At 39.4% G+C, this 22,886-nt stretch overlaps 1 protein-coding gene across 2 annotated transcripts in view; it reads left to right on the plus strand.

Moving 5' to 3' along the window:
- The window catches only part of epha4b (eph receptor A4b), a 142,379-nt gene that overhangs the window by 18,425 nt on the left and 101,068 nt on the right, over nt 1-22,886 (plus strand). For both annotated transcript variants that reach the window (XM_012874097.3, XM_036129409.1), the window contains exons 2-5: nt 4,695-4,759; nt 14,853-15,053; nt 16,128-16,235; nt 18,670-19,021. In XM_012874097.3, the coding sequence (XP_012729551.2) occupies nt 4,695-4,759; nt 14,853-15,053; nt 16,128-16,235; nt 18,670-19,021 (726 nt within the window). The remainder of the gene's footprint in view (nt 1-4,694; nt 4,760-14,852; nt 15,054-16,127; nt 16,236-18,669; nt 19,022-22,886) is intronic.

Raw genomic sequence — 22,886 nt, forward strand, 5'->3', positions numbered from 1 at the left:
AGCGCGACAGTTCAGTCTAAAGAACATGGCGGCTTCAGCCGATGAAACTAGCGTTAGCATGGCTATCGAGCAAGTTTTATCGGAATTACAGAGTATTTCTCTGCTGAGCTAACGAGCCTTTACTTGCAGCAGCAAGAGTAGCTTGGCTTGTGGTTGTGTTTTCGTCGTCGCTCTGTTACGAGCGACGACGAATCTGATTGGTTCATTTGGCCCGTCTATCACCAACATAGGCCAATCAGCTAACCAGTATTTTCGCCCCTTCCCAAAATTACTTCAACGTAAGGTTTCCAGATGGATATGCGGAGCAAATCTATCTGGCGGAGTCAGGTAAATATCAAACTAAAAACAACATAAAAACAACAAAATCCACCTTTGTTGAATTGATAACTTAAATTATCCTTATTATAAACTGACTTGAAATGTGATTAACTGTGATTAATCAAATGCCATTACTTAATTAATTAATTTACAATTATGTAGATAGATAGTCAATGCATTAAACAGCATTGTGACAACACACTGACCAGGCTGATATTTTTTTATTTTCTGTCTCTCCGTGATGGATCACTACACTAGGAAATATGTAACTCAGCTCTCTTTTAAAATCATGTACGATTACACTAGGATGTCCTATTTTAGCAAGGCACACTAAAGCCCCGGAATTCGAGGAGAAGACTCTAAATGGTCTTTAGCTGCTCTAAATACATGCACAGGCTGGAGGTCTACTCTGACCTTTTGCTGCACAGCACCTCTCCTCCGCTCAGTCGGTCTCATCCCTCTCATTTAATCTATCACTCTCTCGGTTCAGCGCCGCTGTGCAATGTCTCTGTCTGCTTCATTATCCCATGCGTACGATTATATTGCTGAACTGCTATGGGTGAGCACAAGTAGACACATGCAGAAATACTAGGTGAGGTATTACACACTCAAAATGCACTTCCATCTCCACAGCATAGCAGCACCCTGTTGTTAAGATGAGTTAGACCTAAAGAAAGGGGTCTGATGAACACAACGAGCACCAGAATAAGTAAGAGAAAAAATAGGAAATTAGTAAGCACATATCAGCAGAACAATCACTTTAATTCCCTAATCCCCTTATTGCTTAGTCACATTAGCCAAATACTTATACCTTGTGTAGATCACTGCTTCTCTCATAAATTGTGTTAAATCTTTGGCTTTCAAATATCTGGGGGCTGAAGGTAATAGCCCTAAGAGTCTAATAGAGAATAGATAACCTGTTACAAATGACAGTGATTTAGAGAAAAACTGACAGAAGAGAGAAGCATCAGTCTCTGCAGATGGATGCAGATTAAATATTGAATGTCAGAGGTGCTGATTAGAAACAAGCCGTCTTGCCTTAACAGGCAATAACAAGCTGCACGCACGGGTCTTGAACTTTTCTTTTCAATTTGACCAGGTTTTCATTATGCCTCCCACAGGTCTTCCCGCCACTTTGTTGTCTCGTTTTTTGTTTTCACCCTTTAGCAATGTTTCTCGTGTCATGTGTCACACTGTGTACATTCATTAGTCTATTGAACTTAGTGCAGCAGAGAAATTGCAGGCATTTAAAATTACTTCTGATGGGGACAGATTTTCCCTCAGGTTTTTTGGTAGAGAGTAAAAATCATGATGGCGTCAAATAGAGTAAGTCAACCACATCCTCAAAGAGCACAGCCACCCCAGTCTATCAACCTACCTGCTACAGTATGTTTGATTGTCGATATGATGTTCTTTTTCTACAGTTCAGTGTCAGTCGCCAGATGTAATGGACACATCACCCTCTAAAAAGTCCCACCATTGTCTCACCAGTCTAAATACTATTTTTTACAAGAGTCTTGGGGATCATCAAGATGTGTTTTTGGCAGATGTGAGACTTTGTTTTTTTATTCTTGGCCAAAAGTGGTTTGTATGTCGCAAGTCTCCCATTGTGATCTAGTCGCTTTTGGTATATGCATTGCGTCTGATGTGGGTTCTGTGGGGTGCCTCCTGGATGAGTTGTCAGAACAATCTTGGAGGTATTCTGAAGGGTTGGCGTCCTGAGAAGTTTCATTGTTGTTTCATTTTGTGTTTTCTTTTCCATTTATTGATAATCATCCATTTTTGCAGGAGTCTGAATGTCTTTTAAACATTTTTGAAACCCTCTCCTGATTAGTCGATGTCAGATACTTTTTATTTGCTCTTTAATGCCTTTAAATTGTGAAATGATGATGTGTTACTTTTTTATATATTTTATCTTCCTTGACAATGTAACACAGAAGTCTTTATTGGATTCTACAGGTCTGGCGGTAATCATGTCTGGATGTGGGAAGTGAAACTGAGCTCAGCTTTCCCAAACAAATTGCTTAATCATAGCTAACTTGTTATCTAACAAGGTATGCAATTACTTTTTCACCAAAAATCAAGTTGGTTTTAATAGTTGACTTGAACAGTAATTAGAAAACTAGATTTTGTATTTACTCATGTTTCCCTTTTTTAACATATTCATTTGTTTGATGCATTTAAAATATGACAAAGGAAAAAAAGAAGCAATCTTAAAGAGGCAATTTTTTTTCTCACATTAATGTAATTCTTCTGGTGTTTTGATGAAGACACAAGATAAAATAAATACAATGTTTTCTCACAGCTCTTGTATTTCAATTAAATACTGAAATCCTTTGGATATTCATTTGTCATTTACCAAAAAATTAAGAAAGAAAGAAATAACGGGCATATATCTTCATTTTAAAAACTTTTTTTATTTGTCCATGGGTCTTTTAGCAAGACAGTTACATTCACTTTCATGTCTAAAATTAAGATAAATTATAAAGAAGAGTAAAGAAAAACCCTAAAACTTTGCAAAAGTTAGCTGAAAACATTGCCATCAATACACAACACAATGGCCACTTAAGAAGGAAGTAGAGTGTTCTTCTCAAATGTTACTTTGAGACTTTTTTTCTGTAGGAATGAATGAATGCAGCAGAAAGTCTCACTTTTCTGCACAGTATCATTTTGTATGTAACATACGAAGGTTCACTAGAGTGAATTTATGTTATTCTTAGGCCATACTACTCTGTCTACAGTAATATAACAACTATAATGGTGCAATGAACACAGAACACGAACAACACATTAAAAGTTGCAGGGGGTGGTACTCACCGGACCAGGTGCGACACCCTCTGTACCTGTTTCATGTAATGCCTTGACAGAATCTGGAGATTCAGCCAACACAGAATGTTTAAAAAAGTTTAATAATAATAAACTGGTGTTGCTGGAACAGGAACTGACTGGAGCTCATACTGGAATCATTGTGGGGAGAAGAGTAGGGTTAGTCACCGGGAATAGCTCAGTGGTGGTGATAGTGCACTGAATGAATGCCACTAACCTTCTCAAATGCCAGGAGGTTGCACTGCTCTGAAGATTGATCCCAATGCTTCTGTCTGGATGATTCGGATCACTGAATAATCTGGATCACGCCGTGGCTAGACAGGGCAAAGGCTAGCAGGGAAGTTGTTGTCAGTTCGGCCATGTACAGGGAAACGGTCTACAAGGTAGGGGTGTCCAGAAGGGCTAGGGGTGAGTCCAGAATCCAGGCAAGAGAATCGGTAACAAGAGGCACATAGAGAGCAGAGGTTTCCAAGCAGGGGCAGAAACAGGTCCAAGGCCGAGGCTTGGTTTGTTCATGAGAGGTGTGCAGGCTTGGTCGAGAGGCAAGGCAGAAGATTGATGTGCAGAACACGGAAGCCAACATGGAGAATCCGATAGGGGCAAGGCAGGCAGGAGAAAACTGGAACGAGACAGGTCAGCAATCAGGAGGTCCAACAAGGAATGCTGGATGGTCTACTTACAAAATGGCTTTCAAGAATCTGGCAGTTACACACTGGGAGAGCCAATAATACATAGTGCTCCTCCTAGTAATTGGAGCCGGTGCAGGTGAAACCACTCAGATCTTGATTGCAGGTGCAGCACAAAGAGCAGGGACTGACGTCATTGGACTGGAAACAGGAGCTTTTCAGGCAGGATCAGACAGCAATAATTACAGTTTCATGAATCTCACACAGTTTTTCTCCTTCAAAGATCTTTGGGGAAAGCAAGTGTGCTCACTCTAGCCTTGTTCTATGTTGCAAACACAGAGCACCTGGACTTTTTTCTTGTCAAGGAAACAATTTATTGTCTGCATACAACAACAGGCCAGTCCTACACAGTCTTACTCTGCGGTGCCAATGCCATGTAATCATCCATATAGAGCATTTGCATTTTAGAGAGGCTGGACTCCAAAAACTTTTTTTTATTATTTATTTGCTTGACAATAGTTAGGCATTTGGGATTATTTATACTTTGAAGATTTTTAGCCTTTTCTGGGCTGTAAAAAATGTAATTTGCTATTTAACAGTGGAAAAACACAGCATTGTGTTTGTAATAGTTTCTCACCGACTATCTTTGTCTCCCCTTGAACAGTACCATAACAGCTTGTTTCAGCCACCGTCATTTTGAAGTTCAAATTATACGCCAACAGTGCTTGTGATTCCACTCTTGGCACACTTCTAAACAACAAATCTCACCCTGTATATGAGTCGTGAAAACATTTTGAGAGCATTTATGTGGATGTTTTTTTTAGTGGAACATGATGTTAGAAAGAAAGACAACACATCTATATATATATATATTCTTAAACATTACAGCTAAGATGTTTGTTTTATCCTCTTTTGTTGTTGCAGTTACTTTGTTAGACTCCATGTCGGCACTGGCGGACCTGGGCTGGGAGGCTTACCCAAATGAAGGGGTGAGTATCTGCCCTACACACACACACACACACACACACACACACACACACACATTATATTCTTTTATACTGCCGCTGCCACCAAAAGTATGACGGATAAAATCAAGCAGCTTGTGTTTTCCTTCTTGGGAAACAGGCATGAAGTTAACAGCAAGACTGGGGAGCATTTCAGTGAGCGAAGGGTTCTTGAGCGCCTGTTGCTAAATTTGGGAGCCTGTGGGGTGAATTTACAGATTATTTCTGCTGTGCTGAAAACGCGCTGGCACTGAAGCATCAATTCCTAACGGTGCCGTAACTTTGGGGATGCAGTGAAGGGACCACTGTCGGGGTGTAAATATTCTTACGCAAGAGACGGTGGTGTGTAAAGGTTTCTTGTGTTTAAAACTGCAACATGCAGGGGTGTTGTTGCATAACTGCCCTTTTTCAGGTACAGGGACCAGGGGAGTCTGGAGTGCAGTCACCATGACTCAGAAAATGACAACCGAGAAGGGAGGAGAGGAAAAGAGCGAGAACACAGGCAGGAAAAGCAGCGATACGGATAAGGATACATTCAATAGAGCCATATCTGTATGTTACTGTAGTGCTAGCTTGCTGAATGGCTCAGAATTAATTCTATTTCCTCTCGAGTTTTGAGTCCTTCTCGCCTCCTTTTTTTCCCCATTCAGCATCAGTGTGTTAAAATGCAAGATGCCACACACGGTTTCATGGTTTTGTGCAGATGAGAGGCAGCTAAAGTGAGCAGAGCTAAGCAATGTTGTTTTCTTAAGCAATCAAGTGTGTAAAGTTCTCCTCAGTACAGTGCTATGTTTGGAGGGTCATATCATGGATGTTTGTGTGTGCATCCTTTTCCATTACATTGGGTCCCTATTGAACAATAGCGTGTTCCATCTCCAATAAAAGATTCAGTTTAATCTAGAAAACACAAAGTTTACACATTAGGTTCAGGTGAGTGTGGACCTAAAAATACACGTTATTAGTTTCCAACCAAATAACTACAAAATTTTATGAGTGTGTCATTTCACATGGAATCTCAACATTGTGAATTCCCTTATGACTGTGTCACAAAATTATGCAAAAATAGTTTAATATGGCCTTAACAAATCTATGTTGGCAAAAAAATACTGTAAATAGATCAATAATAATATCACCTGAGACTTTATTAAAATAAAGGTATACAAGCTGCCCCTAGTTCCTTACACAATCAAAGAAGTGACCAACAGTAGAAATTGTAGTAAAGTGTTGTTAGCTGTTGTCATTGGTTTGGTGTAGACATGACTATTTTTCAGAGGTGTAATATCAAGTTCACAGGACAAGGGGATAGCAAATATTGTTATTGTGCTAAGAGTCACTAATCAATATAGAACAATACTTCCAAGTTTCAGTTGTCCATATATTTTGCTTTGTATGATTGTGTTATTGTAATCAAGAAGTATTGAAAATGCTCTTTTTCATGTGTTTTTACAGATTGAATTAAGGGTTCATAAATTTTAGTGAGTGCCATAGGGGATCTCTGTTAAGAGTAGAAATATTCAATACATTGGAATGTACATTCTGATGATGCTAATTTTTCAGATTTCAAATTTCAACCTTAAAGGATGAGTAAAAGACACTTTTCATTAGGCCCACATTTCTGTATTGATAATGTTATTGTTCTGATGTAATATTCTAATCATAAAGGGCATCTCATTTATTTCAGTTCTTCCTTTTCACATAGACATCATTCAGTTGTGGTTTATATAAAGTGGTACAGCAATGCTTTGGTCTGAATTCCTCATTAACTTACCCCCACATTCTACCTTGTTCCCCCTGTTCTGAAATGTGTCTGAGAGCAACTGGTTTTGGTCCTGTCTTTTTAAATCTAACCGAGGTATTTCACACCGCCTCCCCCTACAGGTCGCAGAGCGTTCCACACACCCTCGTTCGGCCATTTTTGTAGTATGCTGGGGGACGGTATAATTATCAACCGAACGATTTCACTTATCCACTTGTAGCTTCAGCATCCTTCACCTTGGAAAATGAACTTTCAAATAAAAAAAAATAATTCTGACAAATAAAAAATTTAAATTCACAACATTGGTAAGCTGGAAGTCCATGACCTTGTTTAGCAGTTGACCAGCAAATATTGTGATGTATTGTTAAAAAAATGTAATAGAAAACAGAGAAAACTGATCGGCTTGAAAAATACAACCCAAAGAGATATAAAGATATCTGCGCAGTACCTGGAGAGACTACATTCAAATTTTAGGCACCCTTAGAGCACTCAACAAAATGTATTTAATGGATAAAAAAGTGGATTTTGCAGGATATGTCCCCTTTAAATGTTGTGTTTTCATTAACTGTAAGCAGAAAACTGCAATAAAGGCTTGGAAACATCAGTCTGTGGAATTAATTTATGTAATGTGTTTCACTTTGTGAAATGTTAAAAAAGAAATAAACTTTTCACAAATATTTTTATTTATTGAATATTACTTCCCTTCATGTCTGAGCTGTCTAGGTGTACGAATTTTAAACTAGAGTTGGTAAAAAGCAATACAGCTTTGTTAATAAAATTAAAAAAGGGGGAAAAAATGTGTGCAAAACCTATTCCAAAAACAAACTCTAAAGAATAAAATTTGTATTCAGATCTTCTACTTTCCCCAAAAATGCTGCAAGACAAATTTAAGAGTGGCTGATATTTTTTCTATGCTTTTATGTCCAAGTTCTGTTACCAGTCTGACAAGCAATCTTTATTAGTGGACTCTATGAACACAAATAAACTCAAAAGTAACACATTTTTGTATCTCAAAATAAACAGTGTTCAAGTTTAAACTACTCACCTTCTTATCTAGTGTCTGTATGTGATTTAAAAAATCACATGCAGACACTAACTAGATAACTCCTTACAAGACAAACTTCACTTTGATGAGAAATATGAATTGAATTAAATTGAAAATATTTAGGTGATTTTATATTCATTCCACATTTATTTCATTACACATTTACCCTTTTTATTTCTTAGAGCCTTTTCATTTCAAAGACTCTAATGAAACTGTTCTTTCAGAAGAAATAAAGCTGACAAATGAATAACAAAAGCTAAGTTCAGGCTCTTGGCAACACATTTTTTGTTTTTCCAGGACTATTATTTTCATCTAAACAGTTCTCTTTAGAGACCGCCTCAGCTGCTGCATGTCTGTGCCAAACACTGCGACTGAACAATATAGGCCTCAAAATGCATTTTAGACCAAACCTCAAGTGTGTCACGGGATGATTTTATGTGCAGTTTGTGAAGATTTTAATAGTTTAGAGGGTTACGGGAAGATCTGCACACATTCTTGCTGCTCCATCTGGTCTGCTGTGCTAAAAGGATTCCTATGTCTGTTATTGTTTGTTGCTCTGTACTTTTTATGAGGGCAAACACGCCTTAGTTCATTTCAGCGCCACAGAGATTGTAATGTGTGTACGCAGTGAACCCGATATTCAGCAAACACAGGTTAGCGTTCAAGAAGTTTATTTTAAAATAGGTAAATGGTGATAGATGAGACAGGCAGGTCAGAGTGGCTGAAGTCCTCAGAGTCAGATCAAAACAGGAGCATGAGGCAGAGGCGTGCAGATGATCAGACGATGCAGGCGTCGTGTTGAAGACAGACCCAGACTTGACCAGTAGTAGCTGATGAGACCAGATGAAGCGGGTAAAAAAACAGACTTGACTCGAAGCCGCCGAAGCGTTCCCAGCCTGAGCAAAGCGAGAAACAGAAATCCTGAGAGAAACCTTTACCAGGTGGTGCACACAAGCACTAGTTAGCAAGGGCAAGAACAGGTCCAAGGGAATGAACAGGCAAAACGAGACGACACTGGGGAGCAACGCATGCAGAGACGCTTTTTTTCAGCAGGGACAGGGAATTTTGTCAGAGCTGAGAGGAAGAAGGGCGGAGCTAAATACAGGGCAATCCTGGTAGAAGACCTATTAAGCCCTGTCACACATTACGCAACTTAAAAATTACTACAGAACCCGACCATGTTTACCTGTGCGAGCTCAACTTTGTGCTTGTGTTACACAGCACAACAGAAGATGCCAGACTGCATGCCCTGTTGCTCAGTCAAGCTCATGATCAGAGATTTTCTGCCATGCAAAAAAAAATTGGTAGAGTGAATATGGCTGTACAGGCTGCAGAAGACAGGAGACTGGGGTGGAGGTTCACCTCCCAGCAGGACAACGTTCCTAATCACAGTCCTGTGATGGAACTGTCAAAGTGCAATCTTAAATCCAATTCAGATTCCATGGCGAGAACTTAAAGTTGCTGTTTACAGACAACTTCAATTCACTGACTGAATTAGAGCAAATAAGAGTGGGCAATGTGCAGTTCTAAATTTGAAAAATTGTTTTAAATCTATGTGTTGTTGTTTTTTTCTCAGGAATGAACTACTTTGTGTTGGTGTATCACATGGAGTCCAAAAAAAATACATGGAAGTTTGTTGTTGTAACGTGGCTTAATGTAAAAAAGTACAAAACAGTATGAACACTTCTTCTAGGCCCTTTAGTGAAAATAAATGCCCTACAGGTTTGCAAACAGAGATGAAAAATGATTGAAGAATTGCCAGGGCTCCGAGAAGCCTCTGTGTTTCATATCAGAGGATTATCTAGTTGACCTTTGAACCATAATCCTGAGGATTATTCCCAGTGAGAGCCAATTCCCACTAATATGCGACCAGTGTCTACCTGAATTAGTCCAAAAGGACACTTGACCCTCACAGGTCAGTGTTAATCCAGGTCGCGCAGGGCCGGATATGGCCGAGACTGAGCGAAGCGACCCACTTCTGTCACCGTTTGGCGGGGGTTGTTCCTCGCGAGAGACATAAAACAGAGACATCCTAATGATGTTTGAAAATAGGAGCCCCCACAGCCTCTCAACTCCCCCACCCCCCTCTCATGTTCTATCTCTGTTTTTACCAAACACCTCATTCTCCGCTAAGCCAGAGCTTGTAGGCCAATTATGTTCACGTAGGTGTAACCATCAGATGGTTGAAGAAGGGCAGATTTTAATTTAAGCTGGCGAGTAGTTGAACTAAAACCCTGATCTGACATCTGTGCTTTACTTCAAAGCGATTGGACGGGCCTCAGGCTGCTGAGCCGAGGAGACCGATATATATTTTTTTATGAACGTTAATTAATGTTTGGACGGAATAAACATTAAGCAGTGTGAAGAGTGCATGTGTGGTGCGTGTGTGTGCAAAGGGGGCCCGAAGAACTAAAACAGCGTTAACTCTCGAGCTTCTCCAAACATTTCCCAGTTGTGTTTTCAGGCTGCCTGTCCTGCAGCTGTTGTATCATTGGCAAAGACTGGGGGGCAACAGAGTTGTTCCACACACACACACCTGTGCTTTACACCAGGAATAAGTGATGATGAACAGACTCGCCAACTAGGGAAATAAGTCACTCACCAGGAAATGGCAGTAATCCAGCCACTCCAAACTCTGCTTACAAAGAAATAAACAAAGACATTATTATAAAGCCCTATTTATCCCTCAATGACTATTCCCATAAATGCTTTAATCACCAATCCCTTGGGGCTCAGCTCTGTGCGTTTGTGTGGGTGGATGTGTGTGACCGTCCTGTGATGTCCGACTGCTCTCAGCTCCACACAGATGGGTCTGTTTAGCTGCCAGGCGCCTGTAATTTACCAACACTTATTTCCACCCTCCCTTCTTCTATCCCGTTTTCTTCCTGTGTCTCCTGTTTTGTTCTTTTAATTGAATCAAGTGTTGCTTATCACAACCGCTATCAGTTGTCTGCATGCGAGCGTATTCAAACTTTATACTTTGTGTTCTCCTTCAATAATTGAGTCGCTGCTCGACTTGGGTTACCGTCTCAGCGTCTTCGTCCTCAGTCTGTCTCTGAGTTTCCTGGTGGCGAGCAGTTGGATTAAGAAGGAGCTGGTTTTGTTTGGGCTCCAGCTCATACACAGTGGAGGCTGAGTAGATTGAAAGCATCTGAATGTTTTCAGTGGGAAAAGAATGTGTGTGTGGATTGCTTTAGCGTTGGGGACTCAGAGGAGAAATGCATCAAATTGTTTGATGTGCTGGCGAGCACTCACATCAGATTAACTTCAAACATTTAATCTCAGCTCAGTCTCCAGTTGTCTGGAGTTGGCTTTGCAGCAGTGTTGCAGTTTTATTAATTTTATTCGAATTTGACATTTTCTTCAATATAAGAATTTTTTGTTATTGTTTTATCTAAGATCATATTTATCATGTTCTCTCTCCCGTATTCCATTTTCTGTTGTACACCAAACCCTGCATTCTGATTGGCTCCCTTTAGTTTGAAAGAATTGCTAGGACTTTTTGAACTGAGGTTCAAAAGTAGTCAATGTCTTACCTGTTGTAGGTTAATTCTTGTATCACCTTTGATTTTTTTATAAACCCAGATTAGCTGGACCTGGAGGCTAAAGCTAACAGCTTATCCCAGACACACCAAGAACAAATTGGTCTCCTACTGTCTTAACACCACTTCATTCTCAAAAACGGTGTAGCCGTTTATGCAAAAGCTATTTTATGAACTTTGAAATCATTGTCACATTTTCAATGGACTGGTAATTATTTAGAACCCAATGATTGTTTATATGTGAAAGGGAGGTAGGAGGCTGTGTGCCACTAATAACATTCCTTTGTGAAGCACATTCTGAGAGCAGAAGATGTAAAAGCTTTCCAGGGAGTGTAACTACCCAATCAAAATGTAAGGCTCAGTAAATCAGTAAAGAGGCATTTCTGTACACAGCTTTAATGTCTTTGCTTTTAGCACTGCTTTGGTTTTAGTTTTTGATACAGAAGTTGTTTTAACCCTGTAAACGTCTGCTTTGATCTTGGCTGCTCTTGAACTAGTCATTAGTTTCCATCTTCAGGTCCAACTATTTTGGATTTATACTACATGACAATGCCAAGAGAGTTAGATGCTTCAGCTAAGATACTAAATGCTAAAGCCTTGTAAAGTAACCTTACTGCAAATCTTAGTTTATGGTTAATACTCACTGTAACGTTGGATACTTCTTCAAGCAGTCAAAATGGCATCATTTTTCTTTCACTTAAATAGACGTTTTTCAAGGAGTTAGCATACTGTGTATCTAGTTACAGTAGCTAACATCAATATGCATGTTTTTTATGCTTGTAGAAGATTGACAATGACTGCGTCCATAATACCCTAAAATACATCAAATTAGATAATATAATAGCATGTTGGGAAATTGGATGTTTCTACCAAGGAGAATACTTCCATTTGTGAGTTTATTTCCAAGTAAAATAGCCTTAAAATAGCACTTGTACCAAAAAGTGCTATAAATAAACCTGCCTTGCCTTTTGTTTGAATTGCTCTACTGAAAATCTGCTTCGAGGATCACAAAGTTCAACCCCTTAACCATCCCTCTACATCACATTAGCAATAGTGAGCTCCATGATGTTTTTACTCTGTAGTTGGGCGACTAGGGAAAACACTGTATTTTCCCATGGCTGTCATTTCTTTTTTCTTGGTTTAGTCATTAAAATTGCATTGCTATTTTTCATTTGTTGGCATTTCCAATGACTTTTATTCACACCTATTAGTTAGACTAAATATAAAAGAATGACAACAATGCTAAAAACCTGATGGATTGGTGCACACTTAAGCTCTTGCAGGTGCATGCACATGTGCAAGTGCATTACACATTTATAGAGTTTACCAGCTGCAGGTTGAAGTGTGCCCATCAGTTTGGAGGTCAAAGCTTCAGCGTCAAGATGATGACAGGAGCTCAGAACAAAGATGGTGGTCCGCTCTTCCCTTTACCACAGCCCAGGACTCGTCCAGATGGTGTCAGAGAGGTTTAGTGTGTGCAGAGGAAAATTCATTTAGCATGCACTTGTATGGATCATATAGCTAAAGTCACTGAAACCACATTGGTTTATTTTCCCTTTCCTCCCCGTTTTACGGAATAGAAATGTTCTCTTTGTGTGTGTGTGTGTGTGTGCGGATAGAAATGTTTTCCTGTTCATGCAAGAAGTGTTCTCAATTACAGCCTTAGTCAGAAGTGGAAACAGATGGTAGCAGATGACAGGAGACAAAGTAGCTCTGTCTTACCTACTCGTTTTCCTCTCTCTCTCTCTCTCTCTCCCTCCTTGTCCAGGTTTTTCTCTGTGTCTCTCGCTCACTCAGACACTTCTGCCTCTTAAACTCTTAATCACGTGTTCCCCATCTAGAAAAACACGCTCAGTCTGAGCACATGTGGAGCATGGACAAAGACATTCCTTCAGTCATCTTGACACAGATCATCACTCATATCCATCCAGACATGAAAACAGAACATACGGCCTCAGTGTTGGTTTACTCTGAACCACACTTCGATGAGCTTGGGCCAAGTTTTCCCTGCAGCAGTGACTGAATTACATTGTCTTGGTGTATTGAGCAATGGTAAACAAGATTACAGCTGAGTGGTGCTGTTGTCAAGCGAGTCGTGTGCAGCTTAATGTTAGTCTGCAGAACTTCAGCTGCATCAACTTAGCTTCTGATTAGAGATTTATGTTTTAGTTAAAGAGATTTCCACTTCAGCACATATGTTTCACTGCAGCACTCCTGCTTGTGTTCCTCCTCTCTGCATCTCCTAAACTCTTATGCATTTACCAAATCTTCCAAACCATCTTTAGTCATACTTTCCCTTCTTCCTTTCAAGCCATACACCCATATTTCTTTTTTGTCCTTCTCTTTATCTTCTAGTTTACCTTCTAGTTTACCTCTCAGTGATTTCAAATATCATCAAAAACTCAACGTTTTTAGTTCTTTCAATGAAAGTGTAACTAGTCTAATGATTTCTTTCACATAGTGATGCATTTTTTCTTACCTTTTTATTATTATATCTTACAGCTAATAAGAGGCCAAAATCCAGTTTATTTGAGAATCAGAATAAGAAAGACTGTCAAAAAATGAGTTTTATTACAGGTCTACATTTTATTGTGTATTGTGTGCTCCCACTACAGTGCTAAATCTTGTTGGAAAATGACATCAGCCTCTCCATAAACCTCACAAAACGTCCTTGTTTATGGCTGTTCTGACTTTAGACCAGCATGGCAACACTTGCTTCACAAAGCTGCAGCCATCCCTGTTGCTTGTCCACCTTTTTACCACAGTTTTTCCTTCCACTCAGCCTTCCATTGAGATGCTTGCATACATCACCTTTTAAACTGCCAGATTTTTAAGCTGCTGCTGCAGTTGACAGCAGCAGATGATCCAAGTAAAAAAGTATCACTGACTGTGGAAACATCCACTGGACCTCAGACATCTGGGAATCCGTGCCTCTCTGCTCTTCCTCCTGACTCAAAAATTGGCCAGCTAAGCAACATTCCAGTTCTTCTTCTCTTTAACTCGGCAAGACATTTTTGATATTGCAATCTGCTGAGGAGAAGATCAACTCAAGGAATGTAACATTTGTAGCCCATATCCTGGATGAGTCCGTGTGGCGACTCTTGACTGTAGCTGCAGTCCATGCCTTGTGAATGGCCACCCAAACTCTTAAATGTGTTTGGGTTCACAATCCTATCGAGGCATGTCTTTTCTCTCACTTTTTCCTTCTATTTAACTTGTCATTAATATGCACTCTGATTAACCAGCTTTATTTTTTATTTTTCTGGCTTGTGGTTCTTTATGGACGGTGCCATTGACTATCTGATGGACAACTGTCAAGTCAGCTATCTTTCCAATGATAGTGCAGGCCAAAAACATGGACATAAAATTACATTTCTGTATTTAAAATGATGTGTTAATTGGTCTTACACTACCCTCCAGTTTCCTGAGAAACTAAACTTTGGGCTTAATTAATTGTAAGCTTTATTCATTAAAATTAACATAACTATTTCGGTTTGAGAGTAACTTATCTACTGTGCATATAATGTGTTTCACTTATTGAATAGAACTACTCAAAGGAATTTTTTTTTTCATTGATTTTCTTATTCAAAAGAAAATATTTTTATGTACAAGTGTATTTAAATACACTTGTACATAAAAAAGGAACATCTGATAGTTTCATTAAAAACCATAAACCAGCCTCTGAAATGTAATTGAAGCAGCAAGATAACACGTCCCTCTCTTCATCATCCGCAGTGGGAGGAGATAAGTGTGATGGATGAGAGGAACACCCCGATGAGGACCTACCAGGTGTGCCATGTAATGGAGGCCAATCAAAACAACTGGCTGCGGACGCGGCATATCAGCCGGGAGGGAGCGCAGCGAGTCTACATCGAGATCAAGTTCACCCTGAGAGACTGTAACAGCCTGCCTGGGGTCTCTGGTACCTGCAAAGAGGTCTGCATCTTTCTCTACACTGACAATAACAGGGACACCACGGGAGCTTGACATATAAGAAATGTCTGAGTCTTGATCCTCTCTTCTTGTGACTTCTTGTTCCCTCATGGTGGGCTGAACACTAAAGACTGGCCAGCTCTCTGGCTCTTGTTTTGTAACTGTCTACCCTTTAAAGTGAAGACTGAATTTTTTTTTCTTTTATGGAGGAACGATCAATATCACAGTCGGATCTAAAAACACAGAGCTTTTGTTAATCTGCTACTTTGCGCATTTTGAATGAAGCTTTTGTAATGTAATCTGACTTGTTTTACCAATTTTAAATGTGGGAGAATATTACAAATTTATAAGGGAAATGTCAAATTACTTTAAACATCTACAAATTGGAACAAATTAATCCCTAAGCACATGTAATGAAAACTCAGAGACAAAAGATTTGTTTTTTTAATTGTATTTTGTGAACTGAATGGAGTCCCTTAACAGTAAATAAATATTTAATTCATTATGCTGTTTAATTTGACAACATTTTGCCTATTTACTTTCTTCGTAGGCAGCACATTAACATATTTATTCATGTCAGGCTCATGTAGAGTTGACTTTAATTGTTTGTAATTTCATTATCATTTGGGTGAAATTTGTGCTTCTCTTGAGTAATACATTATGTTGCAGAGCTGCAAAGGAGCATTGTTTCATTTTCAGCTCTGAACACAAACACATACAAGCTGAAGTGCACTTTGATGAATTATGAATAGATAAAAAAGGATGAGGCAGGAAAATAAAATATAAACGACAAACCAGAAGATGTTGCTGAAATTTTCCGTCGATTTGAATGTTTGTCTGCAACTTGTTTCTTTCACTTATTTCGCTGTAATTACTGAGGTGAGAATTTTAAGTAACACCCTCACAGAGCTTCATGTTGAGTACAGTGAAAAACACTCCCTGACATTCAGACAGATGGCGAGAATTTTAAGAAGTAAACAAATACTAATATAGCTGCTTAATGTTGGTTAAACTTTAAAAGTCTGCTCACCAGGCATTAACCCACCCTAAATACTGACACCTGCTTTTGTTTTGCAGACTTTCAACATGTACTACTATGAGTCCAACAACGCTAACCTGTGGTTCATCAAGGAAAGCCAGTATGTCAAGATTGACACAATCGCTGCAGATGAGAGCTTTACACAGGTATGGACATGCTCTGACAAACACCTGTAAAGAAATAGTTAGTGTCCTAAATGTATGGATAAGCCGTGTTATTACAACCGACAGTTGTAACGCTGATGTTTAAAATAAATACATTCATCATAAGACGCATAGTTGAAATTGTAAGCTGAATATCTCATATGTGAATTTTCTCACATTTTCTCACATATCATACATTTTTTTTTCAGAAACAGGAAAGATTGCATAATGAAAGCTGACAGGCTTTGAAACATAAACATTGTTTATGTAATAAATAATGTTGGGCTTGAAGCGTGTTTCCCTGATACATAGACCTGTGAAAATCACAATACTTGGTAGAGATGCACCGAATAGGCATTAGCCGCTTCTCTTTGTGGTGTGATCTGGTGATTTCTATTATAGCCGATGAACTTTGTATAATTTCTTCAATTAAATGGAAATTAACTAATCCGACATTTTGCGGTCATATTCTAGTTTTAAACTACACATTCTATAAAAATCCAAGGTTCCTGCTTTACTTAAAACCTAGAAAAACATTCTCCTTAGATAATAGGACATTGAAATCAGTGAAAAATAAAACCCTGCTAACATGAATTAAATCACACCTCATTTACTTCTTTACTAGAAAGCTTTAAAGGTATACTATGCAACCGGGGTTGATTTTCCAGCGAGGCTCCCCCCAGAGGGCGAAAGTAAAAGTGCACTGTCGTAAAGATGCTCAGCTGTTCTGGGTTCTCCGTCAAGCCAGGCGCGGTTGTTTTGAGCTTAGCAGACAGGCGAACGCAACGAAAAGTGGAAAAAACGGCAGTACAAACAATGACTAACACAGTGAAGGTATGAACATCAAGCTTCCCGCAGCGCTATCTTGGCGAGCCGCCGCCTCGCCAGTTTTATTATTATTATTATTTATTTTATTTTTTTTTATGTTGGCGAGACGCTACCGCCACCGCCTCGCCAAGCCGCAGCCGCGGCCGCCGCGGTAGCGTCTCGCCAACATAAAAAAAAAAATAAATAAAATAAAATAATAATAATAATAATAATAATAATAATAATAATAATAAAACTCGATATGCTTGCATGTTTATTTGACGTTAACATGCGGTTCTTTGTTGTTGCTTTCGCGCGTGCATATAGTGAATGGCATGGCAAAAATACATGGAGTTCTCGCCGTAAAGCGAGACTTCTGTGTGTGCGGGCCGTGAGCTCTTGCAATTGCAAGTGCGGTATTTCCCCCACAGACCCCCAGGGCGGCCGAGAAAACCTTTGTTCGATCTGAAATGACTCATTTAATCATCCAAATCGGTATGGAACACATTAATTAACTGAAAAATGTTGCATAGTATGCCTTTAAAGCTTATGAGCTGTTTTTCACCTCAGTATGTAGATGCTAAAACTATGTAGAAGTTTGTAGAAGCTAAAACGACAACATATTACTTTAATTTACTCCATAATCCAGTCAAAATAAATAAAACGTGTATAATTTAACATTTATGAGAAGAAAAGCTCTTATTTGCTGCTATGTGTAAGTTTATTAACATGTTTTGTTGTGAATGATCATTTATTATCTATTTGAGACTGGAGGTAATATTAAATTGTACTGTATGTATGTGAGAGAGCATTCACTGCTATGCCAGGTTCGCAGTATGACTAATATTTCAGAATAGAAACAAAATGATTTCACATTTGACATTTTAATCTACATTTAGGATCTTGCATTAGCATTTAGAATGAAAAATGATGAACAAGATGAACGGGATTAGCGACGTTAGCATTACTACAGTAGCTGTGAACAGCAGCTTCACCATAAATGTGAGATTTCCAAAATACTGCCAATATTTCCTTATCTTGCATCACTCATGACAGATGACAGAATGTCACTCAAAAGGATAAGACAGAGCATCTTTGCTGCAATATTTTCTGTTGCATATTATCTGCTGAAGATCATCGCTCTTCAGAGCATAGGCCTGAATGAACTCGTGATATGCTTTTAAGGAAAATACACTTATCCTTTAAATAGTTTTTTATGTTGTGTAGTTTGTCTGAAAACATGTAATTTCGTAACACCTCAACAATACTGAAAAAAAAGCTAAGCACATCTTTTTTCCCGCAGGTAAAACGTCCACAACTAGGAGTGTCGTTTTCAGCACATGTTATATTCTTACCCGATAGTAAAAAAAAAAAAAAAAAAATTAATTTGCAAACTGCTGGTCACTCATGGCAACCGATCAAAGATAAAATCGTCTAATTCCAGTCATCAGCTGATTTCTCGGTGCATCTTTACAATTCAATGTTAGAAACGCTGGTCGTAAAGAGAAAAGACTTTGATCATTGGCCGATTGTTTTTTCGTTTATTGGATTTTTTCATCTATTTTTGGTAATACAGTAACCTCAAATGTCTTTTATGAAAACTAATAGACATTATACTGCTTATCCACAGGTGGACGTTGGTGACCGTGTCCTGAAGCTGAACACAGAAGTGCGAGACATCAGCAACTTGAGTAAAAAGGGTTTCTACCTGGCCTTCCAAGACCTGGGTGCATGCATTGCTCTGGTCTCAGTCAGGGTCTTCTACAAGAAGTGTCCTCTGACTGTGCTCAACCTGGCCCAGTTCTCCGACACAATAACAGGAGGAGACACTGCGCTAGTGGAGGTCCGTGGGGTTTGTGTGAACGCCTCAGAGGAGTTTGAGCCGCCCAAGATGTACTGCAGCGCAGACGGAGGCTGGCTGGTCCCCATCGGGAGATGTGTGTGCAAACCAGGGTTTGAGGAGAACAAGGACATCTGCCAACGTGAGTGGGGTGGGGAGTGCCGTTGGATTGAGTTGGATGGAGATAGACGTTTTCAAATGTGTGAATCTTAGAGAAAAACGGAGATGTATAAAAAAAATGCAGGAATAATTACAGATAGTTTTGTCTCGCAGGGAAGATCAAATTCCCGTCTTTTGTCAACGTAAATTTGCCGTTTATGCTCTGCGTATTGTGGTGGCATAAGCAAATGCCTTTCTCTTTAAGAGCTATAATACACAAAGTTATAGCAACAGCATTGAAAAAAAAAATATTTTTCCAGTCTTTTTGCCAATAGCTGTCACTGATTATCTATATTAGCAGCAGAGGTGAGCTTGCATAGTGTTTGATGCAATAGTGCAATAGTGGAGAGGGGGTATTATGATTTTCAAACAAAGAGGAAAATGATTATGGCATTGACTTTTAAAACTGACTTTAGCGTCTTATTTCACTGACTAGTGCAGTTAGCAAATCAAGGATAACTACTCACAGCGTGTGTTCCCGAGAGAATATAGATGCTTCCCAACAAGTTACCAACATTTCTAAATCTATGTTTAATGGCAGACAAAGTTTTAAGGCAAAAATTTAATAAAGAAAGCCTTTTGTTATCTGCTGAAATTCTTGCTCTCACTGTCTTGAAACCTGCATAAACCTCAAAGCTTTTTAGCTCTCTACAGTTCTTTTGAATTCACTTTAAACACATTATGTATTCTCAAAACATTCTATATTAGAGTTTTGTTGTTGCTCAGTAGCATCATCCACAATAAACAGCGTTGTGATCGCACTTATATAGCTGGCTTGCCTGTCAAGCTGAAAATTGCCTTATTTCTTGGTGCATGAGACACAAAAAAACTCAGAGGGGAAATTATGATACTTCATAAATCCTAACAATGCACAGACAGCAACTGGAGAGGAAAATGTGGGATTTGCTTTAAAGGACTTCCTCTTTTTTGTGTTTTGGCTTGCCAAAGTGGAATATCTGATGCCCATGTAGAAGAGGAGTATTTGTGTGTGTGTGTGTGTCTGTGAATATGAGGCAGTGCTCAGTGATGTGTGTTGCAGAGAGAAAAGGTTTGCCTTGTGGAGGAAGATTATTGAGTTGTAAAGCTCCCCCCAGATGGTGTGTGTGGCATATGAGTGTGAGTTCGTATATGTGTGCGCATGGAAGCACACTGTGCATGCGTGCATCTTGAATTAAGGAAGCTGTATTATGCTCATGCTGTCACCTGTCCCCAAGGACTCACTTCCTTGGGAAAATTGGAGCACAGATATTCATCTCTACAAACTAGAAGTGGGTGCACACGATGCAATTTCACTTGTTTTGGAGAAGCAGCCGCCAAGACACTCAGAAAAGTTGGCAGTTGGTCCTTAGAGACAAGTGAATAAGAACAAAATGTGCTCTGCAGTTTGCAGACTGGTAATGTGCACAGATCGTGGCAGAATGCTGGCTGCATCTCAATCATGAGACAGACTGCTAAGCTGTCTGCCTGTCTGTCTGCTTTGGTTATATCACAGGTGATCTCACTGACAGGTTTTCAAATGATTTCACTGTCCTCTCTGTGTTGGTCTATATAGGTCTATCTGCACTATGGGACTGAGATCCAGCTTGATATTGACCTCCGTGAATTCCTCAATTAGGTTTTTTTAGGCTCATCACTGCACAGAGAATAAATGCAACACGTTTTAACAAGCCAGCTTTAACTAAATAACAGATGGCTAGCTTACATTTGTGTGTTTGCTTGAAATGTTAAGATAAAATGATAGATGATGAATCTATCATTATATGCCTAAAACCATTTGATCGTGATACCATCAGGTTACATACACCAAGCGTTCATCCTGATAGTGTATTCATAGTCCTTTTTGAGCCTCAAAATAACCCCAGCAACGGGCGCGATGAGCAGATATAACAGACATCCCGCCATCTAGAAGAACTATCAGAACTATCATGTGGGGACAAATAACTCAATAAATAAAAATTAAATAATGCCGTACCGAGCCTGACCCACTAAAATGCCTCGTCGTAAAGCAGCAGCTCGGTGTGACCGAAGACCAACCGTCATTAAATAAATTAACCGATCTAACAGCAGCTTTAAGAGCCTCATCAGAACATCACAGAGAAATGAATTTCCCATTCATAAACACAAACAGGGACACAGCACCAAGGTCAGAACCAATCAATCAACTGATCTATTTATAGTGTTGTTTTTACTTCAGAATGTAAAGGCTAAGAAGCACATTGCTATTACTATTATCACAGTATTAATAAGGATGTTTACTCAAGTCAGTCAACTCTGCAGTCACATCTGAGCCTCGGCAGCTTTAGCTTCCGCTTCAGTGAACACCGACGTTCACACTGTATTCCCAGTGCTATACCAGTCTTTTCCCTCTTGGAATTATATGTTTTTTGCGTTTTTTTCCCCCCCACCCGATCTTGAACCTTTCTTTGTTGTTTCAATTACTTCGCTGGGAGATGCTAATAGGTGTTAGCTGCTTCCTGGTTTATCCACTGCTGCCCACACGCAGTTTTGCACTTTCACTGTCGTTATAAATAAACACAAAGGGTTTTATTTACTAACAAATTGAGCAAAAACAAAGCATAAAACAGCTAAATAATAACTAATACGTCAGCGGGATGCGATAATCTTTCAGAACAACTTTGTAAGCAACCAGAGTGCGTTACTCACGTATAAATAAATAAAAAGTCAAATAATATGGCTATGCACCTTTAAACACATTGAGGTCAGAAATAATATGTAGCCCATGTCTACTGAACCGACTGACATGTGGCTGGAAAGGTGGCCAGTCTCCTTACCAAAGTTAAATTGTAATACATTTTCAGGCTGACCTCTCAGTATAGTTATTTTGATTGAAAAATATTGAAGAGATTAAAATGTGAATCTCTGAGCTAAGCAGATCTGGATGGTGATCCCAGTTTTTAAGAAAGGCACATGAGAGAATGTGTTCCAGTTGTTGAAGGAATCACCCTTCTCTGCATCCCAGAGAGGCTCTTACTGATCTTTGGACCTCAATAGAAGCAGTGAGGCTGTGGAACAGCGCATCAGATTTTTACCTTTATGAAGCTGTTGAAAGGGTCATTGTGTTTTGCTTTGTGGATCTGGAGAAAGATCAAGGCTGTGTTCCTTAAGGAATTTTCTTAAGGGTTCCGCAACAGTATGAGGTGCCTGGAAGGCTTTTATGGAGGAATTGAAGGAGGAGGTTGAAGTAGAGCCCTGCTCTTTCACAATGAAAGGAGTCAAATGTGGCCTTATTTAGATGCCTCCTGGCATCTCTCTTTGGGAGATTTCTTGGCACTTCATAGCAGGAGATACGGTACAGACCCAGAACACACTGGAGGGGGATATATATTGCACATATGACCTGCAACCTCCTGGGATCTCCAGAATGAGTGTTGCTTGAGAGCGATAGATATTTGGGTTCAGACTTGGACCTTTATTTTACCCTAATGTACGGAACACAATGGGTGGATGGCAATGTGGAGCAGTCAGTGCCACTTGCTAGGTATTAGAGAAATGTAATACAGGGATCGTTCTCAGGCCCAGGTGGTCTCGGACCCCACCACTCTCACACCTTTTTCAATTCATAAATTCTTTGCTCTGAATACCCTAATGCCTAAAGCTAACGTTAACCATGACAACTAACCCTAGCCTTAAGGCCTTCCCATATAAGTCCTTAAATTATATATTGTTGGTTATCCTATATGCAGTCCTGAACTGGAAGAGAACTCAGACAGCTTTATCCTTTTGCATGCACCAATTGAAAATAACGTTGGGTTTAAACGAGAAGGAGATTCGGCCTGTGGGGGCTTAGAGTGGTTCTTGGTCTTAGACAGGTGTTGAAATTCTGCGGC

This window comes from Fundulus heteroclitus, unplaced genomic scaffold, assembly GCF_011125445.2.
Source record: "Fundulus heteroclitus isolate FHET01 unplaced genomic scaffold, MU-UCD_Fhet_4.1 scaffold_165, whole genome shotgun sequence".
Taxonomy (NCBI): domain Eukaryota; kingdom Metazoa; phylum Chordata; class Actinopteri; order Cyprinodontiformes; family Fundulidae; genus Fundulus; species Fundulus heteroclitus.